The sequence below is a fragment of the Caretta caretta genome, chromosome 6 (assembly GCF_965140235.1).
Source record: "Caretta caretta isolate rCarCar2 chromosome 6, rCarCar1.hap1, whole genome shotgun sequence".
NCBI lineage: Eukaryota > Metazoa > Chordata > Testudines > Cheloniidae > Caretta > Caretta caretta.
In genome coordinates this window covers 101,543,061-101,568,227 of record NC_134211.1, presented here as the reverse complement: position 1 = coordinate 101,568,227, position 25,167 = coordinate 101,543,061, and the positions used below count along the sequence as shown (strand labels likewise).

General features: G+C 41.3%; 1 protein-coding gene across 3 annotated transcripts in view; it reads left to right on the top strand.

Annotated features, from left to right (window-relative positions):
• TRIP11 (thyroid hormone receptor interactor 11) overlaps positions 1 to 25,167 on the top strand; it is a 68,513-nt gene that overhangs the window by 20,436 nt on the left and 22,910 nt on the right. For 2 of the 3 annotated variants that reach the window (XM_048853340.2, XM_048853342.2), the window contains 8 exons: positions 56 to 96; positions 1,908 to 2,114; positions 9,363 to 12,395; positions 14,137 to 14,277; positions 16,169 to 16,362; positions 23,289 to 23,452; positions 23,816 to 23,919; positions 24,229 to 24,328. In XM_048853340.2, coding sequence (XP_048709297.2) covers positions 56 to 96; positions 1,908 to 2,114; positions 9,363 to 12,395; positions 14,137 to 14,277; positions 16,169 to 16,362; positions 23,289 to 23,452; positions 23,816 to 23,919; positions 24,229 to 24,328 — 3,984 coding nt within the window. Of the gene's footprint in view, positions 1 to 55; positions 97 to 1,907; positions 2,115 to 9,362; positions 12,396 to 14,136; positions 14,278 to 16,168; positions 16,363 to 20,298; positions 21,451 to 23,288; positions 23,453 to 23,815; positions 23,920 to 24,228; positions 24,329 to 25,167 lie in introns of those variants that run through there. The other variant, XM_048853344.2, reaches the window with a different exon arrangement.

The window sequence follows — 25,167 nt, the reverse complement described above, 5'->3', positions numbered from 1 at the left end:
ACTTAATCTTCTGGTTGTCAACATAAATAATTTAATTTTGTTGCTGTTTTTACAGATGCAGAAAAAGAAATAATGAGACTTAATACCTTAAATCAGGTAAGCTGATTTCGAAATGATACCAACGCTGAAGTCATAATAGTAAGAACTAAGTGAATCATAGAATCATGCAAATGTAGGACTGGAAGGGACCTTGACAGGTCATCTAGTCCAGTCCCCTGCACTGCCATAGATCGAAGTATTCTCTAGAACATCTCTGACAGGCGTTGTCTAACCTGTTGTTAAAAACCTCCAGCAATGGAGATTCCACACTCTCTCTAGGTAATTTGTTCCAGGCTTAGGTATCCTTACAGTTAGACATTAGGGAAAACTTCCGAACCTAAATATCCCTTGCTGCAACTTAAGCCCATTACTTCTTGTCCTTTCCTCAGTGCCTAAGAGAACAATTTATCACCCTCCTCTTCATAACAACTTTTTATGTACTTGAAGTCTGTTATGTTTCCCCTCAGTCTTCTCTTCTCCAGACTAAACAAAGCCATTTTTTTTTAAATCTTTCCTTACAGGTCATGTTTCCTAGACATTTAATCATTTTTGTTGCTCTCCTCTGGACTTTCTCCAATTTGTCCACCTCTTTCCCGAAGTATGGTGCCCAGAACTGGACACAATACTCCAGTTCAGACCTTCTCAGTGCTGAGCAGAGTGGAAGAATTGCTTTTCATCTTGCTTACAACTATTCTACTAATACAACCCAGAATGTTCTTCACTTTTTTTGCAACAGTATTACATTGCTGACCCGTATTTCGTTTGTGGTCCACTATGACCCCCAGATCCTTTTCTGCAGTTCTCCTTCTGAAGGTGGTCATTTTTCATTTTGTAGTTGTGCTGTTTGCATTGTCCTCATTGAATTTCATTCTATTTAATTCAAATTATTTCTTCAGTATGTTAAGATCATTTTGAAATTTAATCCTGTCCTCCAAATTGCTCACAACCCTCTCCAGCTTGATGTTGTGCGTAAACTTTTAGTGTATTCTCTGTGTCCATTATCCAAATCATTTATGAAGATATTGAATAGAAACGGACCCAGGACAGATTCCTGTGGGACCCCACTCATTATGCCCTTCCAGCTTGATAGTGAACCATTGATAATTACTCTAAGTATAGTTTTCCAGCCAATTGTGCACCCATCTTATAGTAGATTCGTGTAGGCTGTAGTTCTCTGAGAAGGTCATGTGAGACAGCATCAAAAGCCTTACTAAGAATCATGACACCACCCCCCCTTCCCCGGACTGGTGGCCTGAACCCGGGGCTGGCAGTGGGCTGAGCGGGTCCAGCAGACAGAACCCCAGCTGGCAGAGGGCCGGCAGACAGTACCCCGGGCCGGCAGCAGAGCCCCCAGGACTGATGGTCAGGACCTGGTCAGTGAGAATGCCACTGAAAATCAGCTCGCATGCCGCCTTTGGCACGTGTGCCATAGGTTGCCTAGCCCTGCTTTAGAGATTTTTATTAAAATCAAGGAAAAAGTCATAAAAGCTCCAAACCATAGAATCAGAAAGAAATAATATAGTTCTATGGGTACCTGTGGTATCATTCCTTACAAAAGTTACTCACACCCTTCCTTGGGGACCTGGTGATAGGAGACCAAGGATCAACCTTGTCTCTGGCATGCTAGATGAGTCCGATGGTTCAGGTTCCTCAATGCTGAGAAAGTGGATAGAAGGATCAAATGTAGAGTAACTAAGCTATACTGCAAAAGCCAACGTGGTAGCTAAACAAAAGAGGAACTTAAAAGAACTAACTCCACTTAGTTATCCACTTAAAATGCTCTGGTTGACTAAATATAAAGCCTGTTTTTAAAACAGTGTTTAAAAACTTGAATAATAATATAAAATCCAATTTATGTCCAATATAAGGAAGAACTTCAGAAGAAACTGGCAAATTTACAACATAAAGATGAGGATATTACATCTGCATCTATTGAAGACCAGAACTTGGAATTAAATCAGTTAAGGCAGGAATTGGAAAGGAAAGAGCATGAACTCAAAGAAAGTATTATAGAAAGAGCAACACTAACAGCAGAATTAGAAGAATTGGACAAGCAGAATCAAGAAACTATGCAGGTAACAAATATTGCTGAGAATTAATGGACTTCTTTACTTTTTAGACATTCAGTGTGTGATGTTAATCTTTGCTCACAGATATCAGGACCTATTAGGTTCCTAATAATCTCTTCCTGCCATACTGGATAAGACCAGTGGTTTATTTAGTCCATCCTCCTTCCTGACAGTGTCTGATACTAGATGCTTCAAGGAAATGCAAGAAATCCTGTAGTGGACTGTCAGGGTTCCCTCCCCACTCTGAACTCTAGGGTACAGATGTGGGGACCCGCATGAAAGACCCCCTAAGTTTTTATTTCTACCAGTTTAGGGTAAAACTTCCCCAAGGCACAAATTCTTTGCCCTTGGAGGGTACGCTGCCATCACCAAGTGATTTTAAAAAAGAATCAGGGAAAGGACCACTTGGAGTTCCTGTTCCCCCAAAATATCCCCCCCAAGCCCTTACACCCCCTTTCCTGGGGAGGCTTGAGAATAATATCCTAACCAATTGGTTACAAAGTGATCACAGACCCAAACCCCTGGGTCTTAGGACAATAGAGAAAAATAGACAACAGTCAGGCTCTTAAAATAAACAGAACTTTATTAGAAAGAAAAAAAGTAAAAGAAGCACCTCTGTAAAATTAGAAGGGAAGCTAACCTCACAGGGTAGTCAGATTTAAAACACAGAGGATTTCCCTCTGGGCAAAAACTTTAAAGTTACAAAAAGAAAACCAGGAATACACCTTCCTCTCAGCACAGAGAAAATCACAAACCAAAACAAAAGTAAACTAATGCATTTCCTTGCTAGTACTTACTAATTCTAATGAAGTTGGATTACTTGCTTTCTTGATCTCTCCCCGGCAAGCACACAGAACAGACAGACAAAAGCCTCCCCTCAACCACCCCTCCCCCCCCATTTGAAAGTATCTTGTCCCCTTATTGGTCATTTTGGTCAGGTGCCAGCCAGGTTACCTGAGCTTCTTAACCCTTTACAGGTAAAAGGATATTGTGCCTCTGTCCAAGAGGGATTTTATAGTACGCATATACAGGAAGGTTGTTACCCTTCCCTTTGTATTTATGATGGACAATTATGGAATAACATACCCGCTATCCACAATGGAAATTTCTTACTAATTTCCGTCAGGTAGTGGTTATCATGTGCCCTCTATCATGAGGGTTTATTCCCCTTTTTAGGAATGTTGCAGTACCCAAGGATATGTTTAGGTTTATATAATCCTAATAAAATCTTGACCTCCATAAATACTTGTGACAATGTGTTATATAAAAAGTATTTCCTTTTATCAGCTTTACATTTTATTAGTTTGTAGTAGCATAACATCTTAAATTTTTTTTTAAAAAAATCAGATTTTGAGCAAAATATGTGAAACTTAGTGGTCACAGATTATTTTTAATCAAAATCAAATATTAATAGATTTATATTTGTCACTATTTTAACTGCTATTAAGGTTTTAAAAATGTATTTGAAATACATTTGTTTCAGATTAACTACTTGACTTTTCAGAAGGAAAATGGCCAATACCACAATAATTAGGTCCCTACCAAATTCAAGGTCCATTTTGGTCAACTTCACGGTCATAGGATTTTAAAAATTATAAATTTCAGCTATTTAAATTTGAAATTTCATGGTGTTGTAATTGTAGGGGTCCTGACCCAAAAAGTAGTTTGTGGGGAAGGGAGGTCACAAGGTTATTGTAGGGGGAACCGCAGCCAATGGGAGCTTTGGGGGAGGTACCCGCAGGTGAGGGCAACATGTAGAGCCCTCTGCCCCCCTCCAGGGGCCGCAAGGACATGGTACCGGTCACTTCCAGGAGCGTGGCTGGGCCAGGGGAGACAGAGAGCCTGCCTTAGTCCGGCTGCATGCTGATGCCATCCCGGAGCCGCTCCAGGTAAGCAGTGCCAGGCCGGAGCCCACACCTCAAAAACTTCCTGCACCCCAAACCCGTGCCCTGAGCCCCTTGTGCACTCCAACCCCTGCCATGAACCTCCCACCCCCTACCTTAAGCCCCCTCCTGCACCCCGCATCCCTGCTGCACACCAACCCCTTGCCCTGAGCTCCTTCCTGCACACCACACCCTGCCCCACCTCCCTCACCCCAACCTCCTGCCCCAGCCCTACATTCATGGCCCTGCATGCAATTTCCCCACCCAGATGTGGCTCTCGGGCCAAAAAGTTTGCCCACCCCTGTGCTAGAGCCAAATATACTGATAAAATGACTTCTCTACTACTACTCGAGATTCCCCTGTTTATGCATCTCAGGATTGCATTAGATCTTTTGACCTCAGCATCTCACTGGGAGCTCACGTTTAGCTGAATATCCACCACAACCTCCAAATCTTTGTCAGGGTCACTGCTTCCAGTATAGAGTCCTCTGTTCTGTAAAATATGGCCTACATTCTTTATTCCTCTTCATTATTTACCACTTCTCCAATTTTTGTCATCTGCAAACGTTATCAGTGATGATTTTATGTTTTCTTCCAGGTCATTTGATAAACATGTTAAATAGCATAGGGCCAAGATAACAACCCCAGAGGAACCTCACTGGGAACAGACCTCTTTGATGACAATTCCCTGTTTACAGTTACATTTTGAGACCCATCAGTTAGCAGTTTTTAAACCATTTAATCGGTGCCATGTTAATTTGATATTCTAGTTTTTTAATCAGAATGTTGTGTGGTGCCAAGTCAAAGGCCTGACAGAAGTCGAAGTATATTACATCAGCACTATTATATTTATCAAACAAATTTGTAATCTCTGTAACAGGGTGAGCTGAATCAGGAGTTGACTCAGCATCCTGTCTCTCAAATCCCCACCAATATACATTAATTGAGAAGGGTCAATCAGCTGAGTAGAGCTACAGCTGAAGGGCTAATTAGAGGGGGATGCAACCCTAGTATCTGGGAGCCTATAATTTGAGAGGAAGGAAGCCATGGAAGGGGGAGCTGAGAACCAGAAGGAAAGCACAGCTGGGCCGGGTTGACTGCTGCCAGCTCTATTCCCTTCTCCAGAAGCAAGTGGTGGAGCTGGCCTAGGGCTTGTAAATTATAAGGTAGAGGCTGCTGGAACAACAAAATAAAATATGATGGTGGTAAAGGAGAAATGAAGTGGTTTGGGCTTTACTTAAGGCCTGAAAGGACTCACAGGGTATCCCCCCCATAACAATTTCATCAAGAACAGATATCAAGTTTGTTTGACAGGATCTGTTTTCTATAAACCCATGTTGATTTGCCTAAATTACATTGCCCTTCTTTAGTTCTTTATTAATTGCATCCCAAATGAGCCATTATATTCTCTTCCCAGAATTGATGTCAGGCTGACAGGCCTATAATTAACTGCGTATCTCATTTACCCTTTTTAAAAATTTGCACATTAGCTTTCAGTCTTCTGGAACTTCCCCAGTATTCCAAGACCAATTGAAAATCAACCTTAATGGTCCAGCGAGCTCAGCAGCCAGTTCTTTTATAACTCTTGAGTACAAGGTGGCTGGACCTGCTTATTTTAAGATGTCTAACTTTAGTAGCTACTGTTTAACGTTCTCCAGAGATCTGAGTGGAATGGAAAGTGTGTTATCACCATATGATGAGACTATATAATCTGTTTTTCCCCAAATATAGAACAGTTATATTTATTGAACACTTCTGCCTTTTCTGCATTATTATTGATAATTCTACCATTTCCATCTAGTAATGGGCCAATACCATTGTCAGGATTCTTTTTGTTCCTAATATATTTTAAAAACTCCATCGTATTATCCTTAATTCTCGGGGCCATAGATTTCTGCTTCTGTCCATGGGCTTCCCTTATCAATTTTCTACAATTCCTAACTCTGATTTATATTCATTAGTATCAACTTTCCCTTTCTTCCACTTGTCACGTATTTTTTACAGCACAGCCTTCTTCCTTGATTGTGAGATTGTGCCTTTTGGGACATCTAGTAAGGTGTTCTTAAAGGATTCCCAAGCATCATTCACATTTTTCTGATTAAATTCTTTCTCCTGTCTGTGATCATTGCACACACCAACGACTCCTTGCATTCACTCCAACAAGCCTCTTGTGTGCCACCCTTCTATTCCCCTTTTACTTCAGTGACTCACTGCACACACACAGCCCAGTACCAGAGGATCTTTGCTTTCTGTCCTCCATTCTCACCTCCACCAAGTGTTCTGTGTAACTCCCCATTCCAGGGGCTCTGTGTGCTGTCTCATTACCTCTTCCCCCATACCAGGGTCCCTCAATCTCCCTCCCATACAAGAGGCTGTGCGCACCACTGGACCTTCCTTCCAAACTGTACCAAGGTTCCCCATTCTCTTCCCCCCCCCATTAGGGGTTCTTTGTGACCCCTCCATTTCCCCTCATGCCAAGAGCGATGTGTGGCCCCAAATTAGGGTCTTCCCTTTACCCCCTCAGTCAGGGATCTATGTGCTCCCCATTTCTCCCTCCTTCCCAGGCCAGGGGTTCTGAAAGCCCCCGTTTCCAGGTCCCCCTTTTTCTGCTGCCAGAGATTGTGCCTGCCCCTATTTCTTCATGCCCCTGTACCAGGATCCATCATTCTCCTTCTCCGTCTGTGTGCACCTCCATTCCCCACCACCATTCTTAGTCTCCTTTCCCTTTCAGTGTGTCAGCAGCATTGGGGGGATTGGCAGAACTCAGATGAGGGGGTTTGTTATGCTAGAATATGTTAATGGGTGTGATAAATAAATTCTTCAATTTATAGACAATTACAAGGGTGGTTGGAGGTGTTAGCTCTGCAAGCCAGATGCTTAATGTGTCCCCCATTTCCCCCTGAAGGTTTTCATATTTTTCACCAAAATGTTTAGTATTCTGTCCATTAATGCTTAGAATATTCCCTTAATTTTTGGAATTGATTGGATGCAATGGTCAGAAGTTATTGCATTACACCCAAACAAAGAAATGACTCAAGCTTGACCAATAATACATCTGCACAAGGAGGCTGAATTAAGGTTGAATGGGCAACCTTATTCAAGCACTTTATAGGCTTTTTACTTTGCTACCTCAGTGTTTTCTTAATTTTTAAATTAATTTAAATTTAAATTCTACATATATTTTTTTAAATGTAATTTCTTATGTTTTTAAAAAGCTTGAATTTTTTTTTTCAGTTATATGGAACCATGTTGGCCCCCATGTGGGTTATCTGTAGGATTGGGATCTTTAGATCCATAGCATAGACCTCTGCCATGGATCTTTAGATTCGTTACATAGACTTCTCCCACATGACCTAACAGAGTAACTGGTAGCAATGGAACGCTGTCACCTTCCTTGTGGACCTGCCATTAGATGAGGAGTGAAGACACGCAGTCAGGTGGATTTCACTGCTGTTTGCTAAACAGCAAAAGAATATTGAGGCTCAAGAATAATGGTTTAAATTCTAGGTCCTGTTGGGGAGTGTGTCCCAGAGGTTATAGACCCTTCTGCCCCTGTCTTTCTGCTCCTATTCCTGCCTTACCCTCACCCTTATTCTTCATTTGAGTCAAGTAGCTTCTTTCTCTTCTACTTTGCCTGCATGTCTGCAGAGAGAGCATCAAGAGTTGCTCTCAGTTCCTGTCCTTGTCACTACAACAGCTCCTGGCAGGCAGGAGGAGCAAATGCAGTGAAGGTCCTGTTCAGTCCCTGAAGATGGTGCATGCTCCAGCACGCTGTGGGAACGGCTCATGTGCAGTCTAGTCAGCACATAAGCAATTTGAGGAGTGGAGCATGCTCAGTGCAAATGAAATCTTCAGAGAATTAAGCTGCAAAACTGTAGTGTGTCTCTACTGAGCATGTGCAAACAGACTTTTTTTCCCAAAGGATTAGAACTTTGCCAAATTTGGATGAATTTTCTCAGGGACAACAAAAGCACATCACTAGTGTTAGTGGGAGAGACTTCTCCTCCCCCTCCCCCCCACCCGTCCCATTCCCCCACTACAAAATTTCAAGTCCCTGTTCCAATGTGTGGAGGTGCTAGAGATGCTAATTGAAACTATTGTAAGGAGTTTTTTAATGCGGGCAAAAGTGTGTGTTTCACTAATCTCATTCTCAAAAATGGCTGAAGCATTTTAATTGGAACTGTCCCCAAAACATCAGCCTTGGGCACCTGGCATGGGAAATTTCAGCCTAAATGGTTGGTTTGGCAAAATTAATTGAAAACAAAGTCTTACCATGGAAAGTGTCGGGCAACTTAATGGTACGCATCACTGTGCGGCCTATAATAAATGAGCTGTCTGTCAAATTTTCAATTCTGTTGTTACTGCTGTGTTAAGAATTTTAAAGTTCCAAATGTTCATTTGACCTAGTTGAAAAAAGTTTTTCTTTGTCTTAACCAAATCTTATATACACCTGGGGTTTCTTTGATGTTAAGACTTCATGGCTTAAGCTATCTTGTAGACCAAAATGGGTTCTCTTTTAAATGTAATATGCTATTTCCTTCCAGAACATCACTTGAACTCCAGTGGTTTGATAGAATTATTACGGTATATCTGAAAACCTTATGCAGTCTGCTTTTGGGAAGCACTGACCCCTCTTAGGGGCGCTCAAGCAAGTCCATAAAAGGACAGTATGTTTTGTTAATTATTGGATTTTTTTAACATAAAAATGTTCTGAAACAGAGCTGTCTATTGAAAAGTGAATATTCAATAAATTTGTCGTTGCTGTTGTGTGCTAATGTCATTGTGTTTTGACCATGATTTTAAAATACAGTAGTTTTAAATGTTCCATATTTTCCATAGGCTTTTGAAATGGAAGAAATATTCCTATAGTTTCTAATAACATGATTAACCTCTGTTTGAGTCCCAAATATTCTGATATGGTCTATATTAGGCAGGCATGCTATATCAATTTATCAAGTTTTGTGCAATTCAAATATAAACACTTCTTGCATGTGTTAGACTGTATGTTAATTCATATTTATGTATTCGTGTGAATGAACATTAATCACATTTACTTACTTGTGACTTGATTTAATGCCTCACTAGTTTTAAATAATAGCTCAAAATATTAGTTCACAGCTAAAATGGATGTTTATTTATGCCAATTTAATTATCCTGAGAAATCCTGGACATTTTTGACTTTTACATTTAACTTATTGTTTTGGAGAGTGATTCTGTAGGTTTGATGGAATATATTTTTAATAATTTGAAAATGACTGCTCAGTCAACTCCTTAAAAAAAAAAATCCTTTACATTCTTTTGTTATCCAGATGATTAAATGAATGAAAGCTCTGTTTTTATCCTGATGAATGCTTGTTTCTGTTTGTTTTAGCATATGATTACCCTGAAAGAGCAGCTATCAAAACAGCATACAGAACCTGATAGTACCATCAACCAACTGAAACTTGACATAAATTTTGAAAGAAGGAAAGTGTCTGAAGTAGAAGTTGAGAAGATGGAATTGAGTAAGGAACTAGAAACCCAGAAATTAAAAATGAACCACTGTACATTTGCACTTAATGATTTGCATATGAGTAATCAGCAGCTTCAGCATAACATTAAGGATTTACAAGAACAACTAAAGAAATCCCAAGATGGTAACTTGAATAATAAAAAGGAAATTGCAGAATTGAAGCAAAATCTGAAACAAAAAGAGAAGGAACTTTCTGTTTCCCAGAACGAGTTAACAAAGATAATGAATCAAGAATCTAACAGTAACTATCAAGATCTTTCACTTAAAGAAAGAGAAGCAGAAATTGCAAAACTAAATGAAGATATTTCAGAAAATAAACAACTAAATCAAAATTTGGAGAGATCAGTTTGTGATCTTAAAATAGAAAATGGAAAGCTGCTGACAGTCTGTGAAGAACTAAAACAGCAGTTGCATGAAGCCTTTGCTGAGAAAAATAAGGTTTCCCTGGAAAAAGATAGTATGTTGGAAGCTTTGAAAATGGAAAAAGGACAGTTGGAAACTGAATTAAGCCAGACCAAAACGCAGCTGTTGGAACAAGCAAAAAAATATGAACAAACCACTGAGGACCTGTCAAATGCACGTAACATGAACACCACTGCATTACAGCTTGAACATGAGTGTCTAGTGAAATGCAATCAAGAAAGGGACTTTGAGATAGCAGAACTCAAAAGGAGCATTGAGCAGATGGAAGCGGACCATGAAGAAACTAAAGAGATGTTGACAACTAGCTTAGGAGGACAAAAGCAGTTGACAGAACTCATAAAAGAGAAAGAGGTGTTTGTTGAAACATTTAAAAATAGAGCTCTAGAGTTGCAACAGGAACTTGAGGAATATGTTAAGGATTCCAAAAAGCATGAGATTTTAAGACAAAATTTAGAAGAAAAGGACAAAAGTCTTGCAGCCATGAAAGAAGAAAACAATCATCTGAAAGAAGAGATTGAAAGACTAAAGGACCAGCAAAGCAGATCTCCACCTGTGGCTGAGCCTAAAACACTAGATATTATTACTGAACTTGAAACTGAGGTAACACAGTTACACGTAATAAAGAATAATCTTGAAGAGGAAATAAAACTTCACAAAAAAACAATTGAAGATCAGAGTCAGAAGACTGTGCAACTTCAACAGTCTTTGCAGGAGCATAAAAGGGAAATAGGTGAGTCTAAATTTCAGTATGAGCAAATGAATGTCACACATGAAAAGCTTTTCTTGGAGAAAGATGAGGAAATTAAAAGTTTGCAGAGGACAATTGAACAAATTAAAACTCAGTTGCACAATGAGAGGCACGTCTTTCAGACAGACTCCTCTGATCTCTTTCAAGAAACCAAAGCCCAGTCGCTGAATGGAGAAAATGGTAATGAAAAACACGACTTGTCTAAGTCTGAAATTGAAAGACTAGTAAAAGGTATCAAAGAGAGAGAGAGGGAGATTAAGCTTCTGAATGAAAAGAACGTCTTTTTAACTCAACAAATTGATCACTTGTCTAAAGATCAAGTTGGTAAACTCACTCAGATCATCCAAGAGAAAGACTTAGAGATACAAGCTCTCCATGCAAGTATTTCCTCTTCATCATATAGACAGGATGTTCTGTACCTTCAACAGCAACTTCAAGCCTATGCCATGGAAAGAGAACAGGTGCTGGCAGTTTTGAGTGAAAAAACTAGAGAAAACAGTCAGTTAAAAACAGAGTACCATAAAATCATGGATATGGTAGCAACTAAGGAAGCAGCTCTGATGAAGTTACAAGAAGAGAACCAAAAATTATCTAATCGGTTTGAAAGTAACAGCCAAGATATGTTTAGAGAGACTGTTCAGAATTTGTCCCGTATCATTCGAGAGAAAGATATTGAAATAGATGCCTTGAGTCAAAAATGCCAAACCTTATTGACTGTCCTACAGACATCCAACATAGGTACTGACAGTGGGTCAGGAGGTGTTAACAGTAATCAGTTTGAGGAGCTTTTACAAGAGCGTGATAAATTAAAGCAACAAGTAAAGAAGATGGAAGAGTGGAAGCAACAAGTAATGACTACAGTCCAGAACATGCAGCATGAGTCAGCTCATCTCCAGGAGGAGCTACACAAGCTTCAGGCACAAATTTCAGTTGACAGTGATAACAATTCTAAATTGCAGATGGATTATAATGGCTTGATCCAGAGTTATGAGCAGAATGAGAAAAAAATGAAAAGTTTTAGTCAGGAGTTAGCACAAGTTCAGAATAGAATAGGACAGCTTCATAATACCAAGGATCTTCTTCTGGGAAAACTTGATATGGTAGCACCACCGCTGCTGATGGCTTCTTCAGTTTCACAAGCATCAGATATTCCAAGCAGTACTTCTCCTGAAATAGTCAGTGATGCGTCCAAACTCCTTCAACAGGAATTGGAGCAGCTTAAAAATATGCTACAAGAAAAAGATGTGACTATCAGAACTCTTAAGGAAAATAATCAAAGATTGTCTGATTCTATGGCTGCAACATCGGAGTTAGAAAGAAAGGGACAAAAGGACACTGATCCAGAGATGAAGCAGATAAAGGGAAAATGTGATGTTTTCCAGAAGTCACTTAGGGAAAAAGACCTCTTGATTAAATCTAAAAGTGATCAGTTACTTTCTGTAAGTGAAAATCTCAGTAACAAAGAAAATGAAAATGAGCTTTTAAAACAAGCTGTCACTAATCTTAAAGAAAGAAATCTAATTTTAGAAATGGACATCTGTAAGCTGAAAGAAGAAAATGAAGAAATAGTAGCAAGGTGCAGGGAGAAAGAAACCGAATTCCGGGCATTACAAGAGACTAACATGCAGTTTTCAATGATGCTGAAAGAAAGAGAATTTGAATCCCACTCAATGAAAGAAAAAGCTCTTGCCTTTGAAAAACTATTGAAGGAAAAAGAACAGGTATGTGAGGAATTTTTATTTGTTCTATTAGTTATAAATATTTAAGGGAGAAAGTACAAACTTTTAAAATCATACATGTGACGGAATTCTCACAAATATAATCTGAAGGTATTTGCCTGAAAGTAGCTTCTCATTTACTGAATGAAACTTTGCAGAAGTGAATGAATTTCAAAGTTTTGAGTGATCTTACTGCAAGGTTCTGTTCTGTTCAGGATCTCTTAGAAACCTATATTTGTCTTCAAAGGTTATACGTATTACTGTTAATAAGAGTAATGTTTAAATAAACCACTGCAAAGTGACCTGACATAGTTTAGTTACGATAATATATTTGGCATCAGTTAGAGCATTTTGTATCTACCAAACAGAATGTAGAGCACCATTTCTCTGAAAAAGAACATTTTCATAGATTTTAAAAATGTATTTGAATTTCATAAAAAGTAATTTAATCTTTATGGCATAGTGTTAATGGCAGTTAAAATTTTGTGTGTGTGTGTTTTTTTTAATCCATGACATCTTCAGATACCTGTGAAGTACTCTGCCAGTCCAAGTTTCTTACTCTGTACTATTGTAACTAAATACTATGAAATTGCAATAATAAGGCACTTCAGTGATTTTAAAATAGATTGCTTATGTAAAAATTATAAAATGTCATTGTGGGGTTTCATGTTTACTCTTGATCACTTCCATATCAAATACAGTTACAAATAAAAAAAATGTGGTGTTTTTTTTTTTTTTTTAAAGGCCAGCCCTGCAAACTCAGCCTGGGCTCTTAAGAGTCAAACTTGTTTCTTTCCATTTCTTGCATAATCCTCAGAAATAAGTCATGCAGACTAAATTAGGCCTCTTGGTGTCACCAGTGCAACCCAAATGTTTTCAGTGGGGTTTCACAAATATAACTGACGGGAACTTAGGAAACAACTTGTTTGATGTTGCACGAGATAGTATAGCTCTCTTAGCTATGTTGGATGTGCAGAGCTAATAAGAGTAGTAACTAAATAAAAAGTTTCTAGTGTTTTTATTAAAGTCAACTGATATGATTTTGAATACATACAGAGAGCAGATCTCTGTAGATGGAAGATTCCATTTTTTACATAATCATTTTATTTTTATTACTGAAAGTTCATAGTGTGCCTAAAAACATTAGTAGCCACTATTTTGTTTTTTTAATTTCATTTCTACTCATCTGACTTTATACCTTTTGGAATGTGTTTATTTTTATATAGCTATCATAAACAAATAACATAAATATTAACATAAACCACATGCCTAAAGAAGATTCAAATCACATTACTTAGAAATAGCTATCTTAACAGGAAGTATAGCTTCAGAAATTGTGTTTAGGGGAATTGCAATTTTGAAGTACACATGTCTGAAATGGAAGGGTGCTAGATATCTATTTTACTGCAGTTAGTGAATACATTGTAGTTGTGTAGGATGACTTTAGAAACCGTTTTTAATCTATCAGACAATATGTCAATAAAATCATTGCAAAACAGACAACTTTCTTTAAAGGATCTTCTGTGCAGTAAGCACTCTCTTCTTCCATATATGTCTGTCTATTTCATCTATTTTTGGAGTGCAAGTTCTTTGGGACAGAAACTGTGCCTCCTTTTATACAATGTCTAGCATGTTTGTGCAGAAATGCCTAATAAATAGTAATAATAGACTTGTTTAAGCATATATTCCTCCAAGTTTTTATACATTTCCAACCTTTCTTTAATTGTATGTCCTTCTTCCAAAGGGCAAGATGGGGGAGTTGAATCATCTGTTAAATGAAGTTAAGTCAATGCAAGAAAAAGCTGTTTCTTTTCAGCAAGAAAGAGACCAAGTCATGTTAGCACTCAAACAGAAACAAATGGAGAGCAGTGCCCTACAGAATGAGGTATGACATTAAACAAGACTAAAGCACAAAAAGGGTGAGTGAATAAGAAAAATCAGAGAATTTACCTTGCCTTAAGAATGATCTTTGATAAGTACCAAAAAAGGCATCTAAAATGTATATCTATGCAATATAATTAGGGCTGTCCATTAATTGAACTTAACTCAAGTGATTAACACAAAACCCAGTTGGGGATTGATCCTGCTTTGACCAGGGGATTGGACTAGATGACCTCCTAAGGTCCCTTCCAACCTTGATATTCTATGTTTCTATGAAAACAAATTAACTAAATTTAAAAAAGTCGTGATTAAGAGCCGTATTAATCATACTGTTAAACAATAATAGAATACCAATTTAAATTTATTATAAATATTTTGGAAGTATTTCAACATTTTCAAATACACTGATTTCAATTACAACACAGAATACAAAGTGTACAGTGCTCACTTTATATTAATATTTTTGATTACAAATATTTGCTCTCTTAAAAAAAACCCCAAAAGATAGTATTTTTCAGTTTACCTCATTCAAGTACTGTAGGGCAATCTCTTTATCGTGAAAGTGCAACGTACAAATGTAGAATTTTTTTTACGTAACTGCACTCAAAAACAAAACAATGTAAAACTTTAGAGCCTACAAGTCCACTCAGTCCTCCTACTTGTTCAGCTAATTGCTAAGGCAGACAAGTTTGTTTACATTACAGGAGATAATTCTGCCTGCTTCTTTCTTACAGTGTCACCTGAAAATGAGAACAGATGTTCGCATGGCACTGTTTTAGCCGACTTGCAAAGTATTTATGTGCCAGATATGCTAAACATTTGTGTTCCCCTTCATGTTTCAATCATCACTCCAGAGGCCCTGCTTTCATGCTGATAATGCTTATTGAAAAAAGAATACGTTCGTTAAATTTATGACTGAACACCTTGGGGGAGAATTTTGTCTCCTGCTCTGTGGTATCGCATTCCACCATATATTTCACGTTCTGGCAGTTTTGGATGATGACCCAACATATGTTGTTCGATTTTAAGTACACTTTCACTGCAGACTTGACAAAATGCAAAGAAAATACCAATATGAGATTTCTAAAGATAGCTACAGCACTTGACCCAAGGTTTAAGAATCTGAAGTGCCTTCCAAAATCTGAAAGGGACAAGGTGGGGAACATGCTGCCAGAAGTCTTAAAAGAGCAATGCTCTGATGTGGAAACTACAGAACCCGAATCACCAAAAATGAAAATCGGCCTTCTGTGGTGGCATCTGACTCTAATGATGAAAATGAAGGTGCATTGGTCCACACTGCTTTGGCTCGTTATGAAGCAGAACCGCCTGTTCTCACTTTCAGGTGACATTATAAATAAGAAGCGGGCAGCATTATCTCCCATAAATGTAAACAAACTTGTTCGTCTTAGCAATTGGCTGAACAAAAAGTAGGACTGAGTGAACTTGTAGGCTCTAAAGATTTATATTGTTTTGTTTTTGAGTGCAGTTACATAAAAAAAAAAATTCTACATGTGTACATTGCACTTTCACAATAAGAGATTGCACTACAGGTGAATTGAAAAATACTATTTTTTTTCACAATGCAAATGTTTATAATAAAAAATAATATAAAGTGAGCACTGTACAGTTTGTATTCTGTATTGTAATTGAAATCACTATATTTGAAAATGTAGAAAAACATCCAAACATATTTATAATTTAAATGGGTGTTCTATTGTTTAACAGTGTGATCAAAACTGCGACTAATCATGACTATTTTTTATCTCACTGTTAATTGCAATTATTTTTTAATCCTTTGACAGCCTTAAATGTAAATCAAAGGAAATAATTTGATTTGCTTATGGTATCATGCACAAAGAAGTATGAGTCATTGAACATAAAATATATTTACCCAGGTGCAGCATTTACGTGATAAGGAGCAGCGTCTAAACCAGGAACTGGAGAGGTTGCGCAATCACCTCTTAGAAATGGAGGACTCCTATACACAGGAAGCTTTAGCTGCGGAGGACCGAGAGACCAAGCTAAGAAAGAAGGTCATGGTTTTGGAGGAAAAACTAGTATCCTCTTCTACTGCAGTGGAACATGCCAGGTAATATTTGCCTCCATCCAGCATTAGCATTTCATTGAGTAGTTGTAGTATTCTAGAGTGATGGTGATGTGATTTTTTTATTAGCTTTAAAGAGTGTAGATGTGCTAAGCACTTAGTAAAATCAAGACATGGAATATTGATATTCTTCAAGTGCTTGTTCATGTCCATCCCAATCAGGTGTGTGCGCGCTGCGTACATGACAGCTGGAAGATTTTTTTCCCTAGCAACATCTGTAGGGTTGGCCTGGGCCCTGCCGACCCGCCACCCCCCCAGTTCCTTTTTCCTGCCAGTGACGGCTAGCTTCTGCAAGCGCCTTTAGCAGTGTCCCATTGTATTTTGCTTATAGTTAATAGTTTTCGTCTTAAGTTAGTAGTAGTAGCTGCAGCAGCAGCAGCGTTAATAGGTTAAGTTTTCATTGTGGGGCCTCTCTGCCCCCCATCCCCACTTCTCCCCCGCCACTGGGGCATGCCTTGGTTTCCGGGGGTTCAAACTCTGTTAAGTTTGCGGAAAGTTGATGCGAAAAAGTGACCCACACACTTCTTGTTTGAAGTGCCTTGGCGAGAGTCACCAAAAGGACAAGTGCCGCATTTGTAAAGGGTTTCAGCTGAGGACCCTTAAGGATTGCAAGCAGAGACTCAGACTTATTCTCATGGAGGCAGCCCTCCGCCTGCAATCCAACCCTGGGTTGGCGGAGCCCATGCCAAGCACCGCTGCCTCCGTGTGCAGCGCAACAGCGCCGATGGCGCATGAGTCAGTTCCTAGAAAGGAGACTAAGGACTCCCAGCACTGACACGTCACCGAACATAAGACTTCTGGTACGTGCTGATCTGTATCCCCGGTGCCCCAGAAGACAGAGAGGCAGGAGGGAGGGCACTCTTCCCCTCCTAAGCCTAAAGAGACAGCAGCAGGGAGACCTCAGCCCACCCAGCCTACTTCGGGCCTGGCAGCTCCCAAGGGCTCGTCAATTCCTGCGCCAAAAGGGGTCCAGTCAAGTCCATCCCACTACCGCTCTCCAGACCGTCATGGCCGGGACATTCAACTCCCCTCCACTCCGGAGACTTCTGATCTGGCACAGGACCTTATTCGCCTGATGGCTCCGTCTTCTCCAAGGAGGGACAAGGCACTGCTGGTAGCCAGTCCGCCTCTTCCATCTAGGGGAAAGCCAGCGATGATGTCACGCCGCTCCCCATCTCTGGTACGCCATTCCCTGGCACTGGCCGCCCACATGGGGGAACCGTATCAATCCCCAGAGGCTCAGCACTGCTCTTCAGCATTACTCAGTACCGCTCCTCCATGGTCGTCTTTTTTGGAGACCTCGGAGTCCAAGGTGGAATCCTATCGTTCGGATAGGTCCAGCGGCAGGAGGTCTAGATCTAGGCGACACCGCCAGCCTCCTCAGTCACCATGGCCACCTCTACGGAAACCACCAACTCAGTGGCCCTTTTGAACTCCCTGGGCTTACCATCAGGCCCAGGGTCAGAACCAGGCGTCAAAATCCAGATCAGTGTTGATCGTGTCAGCATCCATTGCCCCTCTCCAACAACTGGCACGAGGTCCATCTCCGGTGATGACTCCTGCGCCACCGTCTGCCACTTTGAGCTAGTCACCAGCAGCCTTGGCACGCCAGCCCCACAAGTACCGCGACCCTCTTGGCACCGCGAGCGATGACCAGGGCCATGGGCTGTGTTTTCATCCTCCCCAGATGAGGCTGTTGTGGGCATGTCAACGGCCCCAGCCTTGGAGGATAGTAGGGTCCTGCCACAGTTGTTGCGCAGGGCGGCCCAGAACCTGGGGATCCAGGCAGAGGAAGTGGTAGAGGATTCCGATCCCATGGTGGACATCCTCACCCCCTCTGGACCTTTGCGTATCGTGCTGCCACTTATTAAAACTATAAGTGAACCCATGAAAACTTTGTGGCAGACCCCGGCCTCCTTGCCCCCGACACCAGGGAGGAATGAAAGATGCTATTTTGTTCTCTCAAAGAGGTACAAGTACTTGCATGCTCATCCTCCACCCGATTCTCTGGTGGTGGATGCTGTGAACCAAAGAGTGCCAGGGTTCCAGGGGCCCTCTCCTAAAAACCAGGAAGCCAAAAAGCTTGACTTATTCAAGTATACTCCCACGGGTGGTTTGCAGCTCCTGATTGAAAACCAACAGGCCATCATTCGTAGATATTCCTTTAATACCTGTGAAGTGATGGCCAAGTTTGCCAAGCTGTTACCACCAGACTTCCAATCTGAATTTAATGCCTTGATGGACGAAGGCAAACTCATTTCTAGGGCCTCCTTGCAGGCGGCTCTTTATGGCACGGATGCAGCCGCCTGTACAATGGCTCCACGTCTCTGGACTACCTCACAAAGTCCAACAGACCATCCAGACTACCCTTTTGAAGGTCAGGCATTGTTTTCTGAAAAGACAGAAGACTGGACAGTTTAAAAGACTCAAGGGCTACCATCAAGTCCCTGGGTATACACAACATAGGCATTTCAGGCCACAACCTCCTCTGCGGTTTTACTAACAAAACCAACAAGACTGTTCCTGGAGGAGAAATAGGAGTGGCAGGAAGAGGCCGCACCCGTCCTCAGGCCAGGGCTCTGGCCAGACCAAGCCTTCTGTGGGCCAGAAACAAGCCTTCTGAAGGCACACAAGAGGACGGCATACCAGATCAAGAGCTGGATCTACCCCGCCTTACCTTTTTCGTCCCAACTATCCCCTTTCTACCGTGCATGGTCCCATATCACTCTGGACCGCTGGGTGCTCTGCACAATAGAGAGGGGATACTCCATCCAATTCTGTGCCCTCCCGCCCTTCCACCCCCTCTTCCCTGTCCTCCTTCAGGGACCCCTCTCACGAGCAGCTCCTTTCGGTAGGGGCAGTGGAAGAGGTTCCTCGGGATCAGAAGGGCAAGGGCTTCTATTCCCGGTATTTCCTAATACCGAAAGCCAAAGGAGGGCTCAGGCCCATCTTAGATCTGTGAGAACTCAACAAGTTCATGAAGAAACTTAAATTCCGCATGGTCTCTTTGGCCTCCATCATCCCTTCACTGGATCCAGGAGACTGGTGTGCCGCCTTTGACTTAAAGGACACTTACTTTTACATAGCGAAAACTCCGTCCTGCAGAAAATACCTCGGGTTTGTGGTGAACACCACCCAGTACCAGTTCAGTCTTCCTGTTCGGCCTGTCAGCGGCACCTCTCATATTCACCAAGTGCTTGGCAGTTGTGGCTGTGTTCCTGCGCAGGCGACGGGTACAGGTGTTCCCATACCTCGACGACTGGCTAATCAAGGGCTCAAGTAGAGATGCAAGTTGCCTTTGTAAGAGCATCTTCTGATGAACTCAGCCTACTACTGAACGAGGGGGAATCAAAGCTGTCCCCGGTTCAGAGGATAGAATTTGTTGGGGTGGTACTAGACTCAACACAGGCAAGGGCATTCCTTCCTGAAATGAGATTTCAAGCCCTCAGCAACATCATTCAGGGTCTAAGGCAGTTCCCCACCTACACAGCACGGAACTGCCTGAAATTTCTAGGACACATGGCTGCTTGTACCTACATAGTACAGCATTGCCAGACAGGCACCAGCAAACAGAGCTGTAAACAGGGGAGTTTGAGTGGGAATTCTGTTGGAGGAGGAGGTATTTTTATTTGGTTTTGTGTTTGTATTATTTGTGTGTGTAGAGGCTTGTAGGGGCTTTGTGCTGGGAGAAAAGCTGAGCCCTGATCAGGGGGCAGGGCTTCTCTGAGTAGGGGTCCTATAAAGGTAGCCAGCCAGTCAGGCAGCAGTGCAGACAGTTGCAGCGGCACAGGAGCCAGCAAACAGAGCTGTAAACAGGGGAGTTTGAGTGGGAGTTTGTAAGGGGAGTTGGTATTGCGGTGCTTGTTTGGGGTTTGTTTTTGCTGTGGGTGCTAGTGTTTTGGTGTGGTTTGTGTTTCCCAGATTAACAGGATTTAGGTGGGAAGGCTATGACAGACACAGAGGCAGCAGTGGGAGTGACCCAAGTAGTGGAAGACACAATGAAGATGACTGGATGTGGCAGCTGCGGTATGTACGTGATCCTGGAGCGGGGACCTGGAAAGAGTTTCGGCTACATGAAGTGCCGCCTGATAGAGCTGATGGAAGAAAAGATCTGAGGATTGGAGATGCAGGTGGAAAGTCTGATTGAGTTTAGAAGGGGGTTCGAGCGGATTATGGAGCAAAGACATGAGGCGGCTGAAGGGAACAGCTCAGGCTTGCAGATGGAAGCAGGATCAAAGAACTCTGAGGGGAGACTGCTGGGTGAAGAAAATGGACAGTGGAAGCATGTGACTAAGAGAACCAGGCAGAGGAAAAGATGGGCTAGTGAAGGAGAAACAGAGCTCAAGAAGAGGTTTGCAGAGTTGGAAAATGAAGAAGGGGCTCAGCAGGTGGTCAGTGAAGGTGGAAGGGCAAGGAAGAAGAGAAGAGTGGCTAGTCCTATAGGAAAAGGGGAAGAATCAATGGAGACTACAGCAAATACGAGTCCCAGGAGGATACAGGATGGGTTGAAGAGGATTACAAGGGAGAATAAGAATGGAAAAAACTTGCAGCCAGAGGGAACAGGGGATAGACTGGAGAATCGCACTGTCACCAGGAAAAAGCAGGTCTATGTGATTGGGGACTCCTTACTGAGAAGAATGGACAGGCCTGTAACCAGAGCTGATCCAGAGAATAGAAGGGTGTGCTGTCTTCCAGGTGCTAAAAAACAGGCTGTGGACCTGAGGTTGAAGAGGATCCTAAAGGGAGCAGGAAAGAATCCACTGATCGTCCTTCATGTGGGAACAAATAATACCGGTAGATTCTTGCTGGAACGTATCAAGGGAGACTGTGCCAGGCTGGGGAAGACGCTTAAGGAAATCGAGGCTCAGGTGATCTTCAGTGGGATTCTGCCTCTTCCTAGAGAAGGGCAACAAAGGTGTGACAGGATTATGACTATCAACAGATGGCTTAGACAGTGGTGCCAGGTTGCTTCAGGCTGGAGCATGTCCTGGGCTGCCTGGAGCAATGAGCCCACCTGCTCATTCCCTGCTGGCCATGTCTGGACCCGGAGCTCACAGCCAGAGTAGGAGGCTGCCCTGTAAGTCCCGTCTCTGGAGGTAGAGCTGGTGTGGGTTGGAAATTTGTCCCGTGGGCAGCTTCCCTGGTAGGGACCCCCATGGCTCAGTGCATGAGATCACCCCTACCCCTGATTGTCTGGGAACATGCATCGAGGGATGTGTGCCTGACGAGGCAGCCACAACAGGCAGGGTGATAGATAGATAGATAGATAGATATATGTGGATGTGGCCCACATAAGAGAGCTGCATTTGTGGACACAATGGTAAATAGTTGAGAACCGCTGCTTTAATACCTGTCATACTCTTGCTGTTAAAGTATGACTATCTTTGTACCAGATTCAGAGATGTAAAATTATCCCGTGATTGTCTTAAAACTCATATGTTAATGTAATCTAACATAAAAGAATGTCTGTCTTATTTTAAAAATATAAAAATTTGCTTTCCTGTCTAATTCCAGCTGACCAAACAAATAAACAAGTGGTCAGGGCTATGGATGGGTGTTCTTCCTGTCTGATATATTCCCATACCTTCTTGTTTTAAAATAAATTTGGAAAATGGGGATTAGTGTTCATGAATGATTAGTTTAATAAAAAGCAAGGGCGGAAACTGTGTCTAAATGTTGTTAAACTTAAAAAATGCTTAGCTTAAGTACAAATTTTTGTGACCTCTTGTTTATAAACAAGTCTCTTGTACAATTTATTGTTTTGCTGTTACCTCAGTCATCACTATAAATTGTGTTAGCACAAAAACAGGGTCTTTGCTTTGCAAAAAATTTTCTGCTGCTTCTTTCTAGAACTGTTGGGAATGACTGAAAAGTTATGTGCCTGTCTTCATCAAAATGTTTTTCCAAATTTTTCATAGAAAACTTCAAATAGCCAGCTCTAGTTACTTTCCATAAATTCTAGTCCTAGCATAAAATGGGAGTAACACAGTAATGAATCAAATTGATAATCTTCTGGTTGTAATAAATAGAGGAATGTGACGTCAAATGGAGAATAAGGAACAAGATCAACTGAACTCTGTGACACTAATAACTCACATGAAATTTGATGGAAAGATACCCGTTGATTTCAGTGGGAAAGAGATCGGGCCTTTGAGACCAGAATGCTATTTCTGTGAAAATATCTTCAGTCATGAATAATAAAGGAAGAAAATAGATACAGTAGAACAGCAGTTTGCAAACTGTGGGTTGGGACCCCAAAGTGGGTCGGGACCCCGTTTTAATCAGGTCGCCAGGGCTGGCTTAGACTTGCTGGGGCCTGGGACCAAAGCCTGAGGCCCACTACCCAGGGCCAAAGCTGAGGCCCAACAGCTTCAGTACTGGGCAGCGGGGCTCAGGTTACAAGCCAGTCAACCACACATCTCATTTGGGTCCAGAAGTACACAACCAGGCAGCAGCAGAGACCAAAAAATGGTAGAGTACTGTGTTAAATGTAAACTACGACAGAATTGAGGGAAAGCAGTATTTTTCTTCTGCGTAGTAAATTTGCAAAGCTGTTATGAAGTCAGTGTTCAGTTGTAAACATTTGGAAGAACAACCGTAACATTTTGTTCAGAGTTACGAACATTTCAGAGTTATGAACAACCTCCATTCCTGAGGTGTTTGTAACTCTGAGGTTCTACTGTATTCAACAAGTAGTTGACGAGCTATACTACACTACATTCCCATTCATCTGAATGACCTGGGGGACATCCCAAACTTTTGGATAAATGGAAGTGCTATTAATTAATATGGAGAATGCACTCTGGATTCAGATGACTATCAGCTTATTGGATAGAGGGAATTCAGATAACTGGAATTTTATGGGGGTGTTTCTATGTATGTATATAAAAAAATATTTTCTTTTGATGAAGCCATCAAGCTAGTCTGCAGGTGGAATCCTTGCAAGAGCAGCTGAACCTAGTATCCAGGCAGAGAGATGAAACCTTGCTTCAGCTTACCATGTCACAGGATCAGGTGAAACAGTATGCACTGTCACTGGCCAACCTGCAGATGGTACTAGAGCAATTCCAGCAGGGTAAGTTGCATCAAAAATCTTGAAGAAAAGATTGCAATGAAAATTTTCAGTCAGTATAATAGGTGTGGTTTGGTGCATTGTTTATAATTTGGCTATCACCAATTGCCTTCAAGTAGATTTTAATTTCAAAATCTCTGTTTTACCTTTAATACACTTAGGGTGAAATTCTGGCCGCATTGAAGTCCATGGTGAAAATCCCATTGATTTCAGTGGGTTCAGAATTTCACTGTTAGCGGTGCTGTATTTGGATTTCCATACCTAAGGTTTGATGTTGTACATCACAACCTAGAGGATTAGAAAGTGTGAACTGATTGTGTGATTTTTTTTATTTATTTATTCCTCCCCTCCCCCTTTCTTTTTTAGAGGAGAAAGCCATGTATTCAGCGGAACTAGAAAAACACCAAAAACAGACTGCAGAATGGAAAAAAAAAGCTGAAAAGCTAGAAGAGAGGGTTGAGTCTTTACAGGTGGGCTGAAAAGATTTTTAAATTACTAGATTAAATAATCCTGATTGTTGAGTTTTAAATACGTTATTACACAGGAATATATTAGATAACACTGTTTATAAGTGATCAGTAGAATTTTTGACTAGTGGAAGGGAGGAGAAAAGGAGGGCAACCTAGCCAATAAGATGAAATTGTGCTGCTTATCCATTTTCTTCTGATGTTTACAGTCCAAGTATTTAAAATAACAGTGATTAAAACCTTTGAGTCTGAAATATTTTATTTTTGTCATCACAATAGATTATTGTGATAGTGACTTTCCTCTCCTTACAGGAAAGTTTAGAGGAAGCAAATGCTGCCTTGGATGCAGCATCAAGGTTGACTGAGCAGTTGGATCTCAAAGAGGAGCAAATTGAGGACCTTAGGAAACAAGGTAAACAAGTTGATTTTTTTAAAGGTGTGCAAAAAATTGAGGAGATGGTGTAGTACTCCTGAAAAGTTAGCAAAGGTGTGAACTAGTAACTTCTTTGAGTGTTGGTCCCTATGTGTATTTCACTCTGGGATACAAACATTCTCCATGTATCTGGGACTGGAAGAATCTTGTCCATTGGTCACACCTGCTCCCTTGCTCTCCTTGTGATTCAAACCACAGGTATAAGGGGCAGTGCAGACCAACCCACTCTCCAGTTCCTTCTTACTGCTACATGATCTGGGACGGACACTCCAGTATCCAGAACTGATCCTTTCTCTTCATTCTGTAAATATTCAAAATTACATAAAGTTTTGTGGGGTTTTATAGAGTTTCTGCTAGCTAGTATTAGTTAGCCATTAGTTAGAATCCCACCCCCAGCCCCCTGGTACTCTCCCAGCCTCACCAGTATAGGATTTAGATTATGTCCAGGATACCAGGCTTCAAAAACTGTGTCTCCTGTCCTTGCTCCTTTTCAATCAGTGACAACCAGCTAACGATTCCTTTATTTCCTCAAGGAAGCCCATATCTCCACTAAGTTCAGTATCTGCTAAAGCTAAAGACCCTTCGTCTGAGTGGTCTTATGAGAGATGGGGACATTCATAAGCATAAAAGCAGATGCCTTTGTAAATCCACTGCAAGAAGGAGGGATCCCTCCCTGGTCCTGTCAGAGTGGGGAGAGTCACTGGATCCAGGCCTCAGAAACTTAGGCCCTCCTAAGCCACATGACCATGATCAAAAGACACAAAGGAGCAGAGCTCCTTTGATACTGACCTCTGCACCAGTTCAGACACTGACAAAAT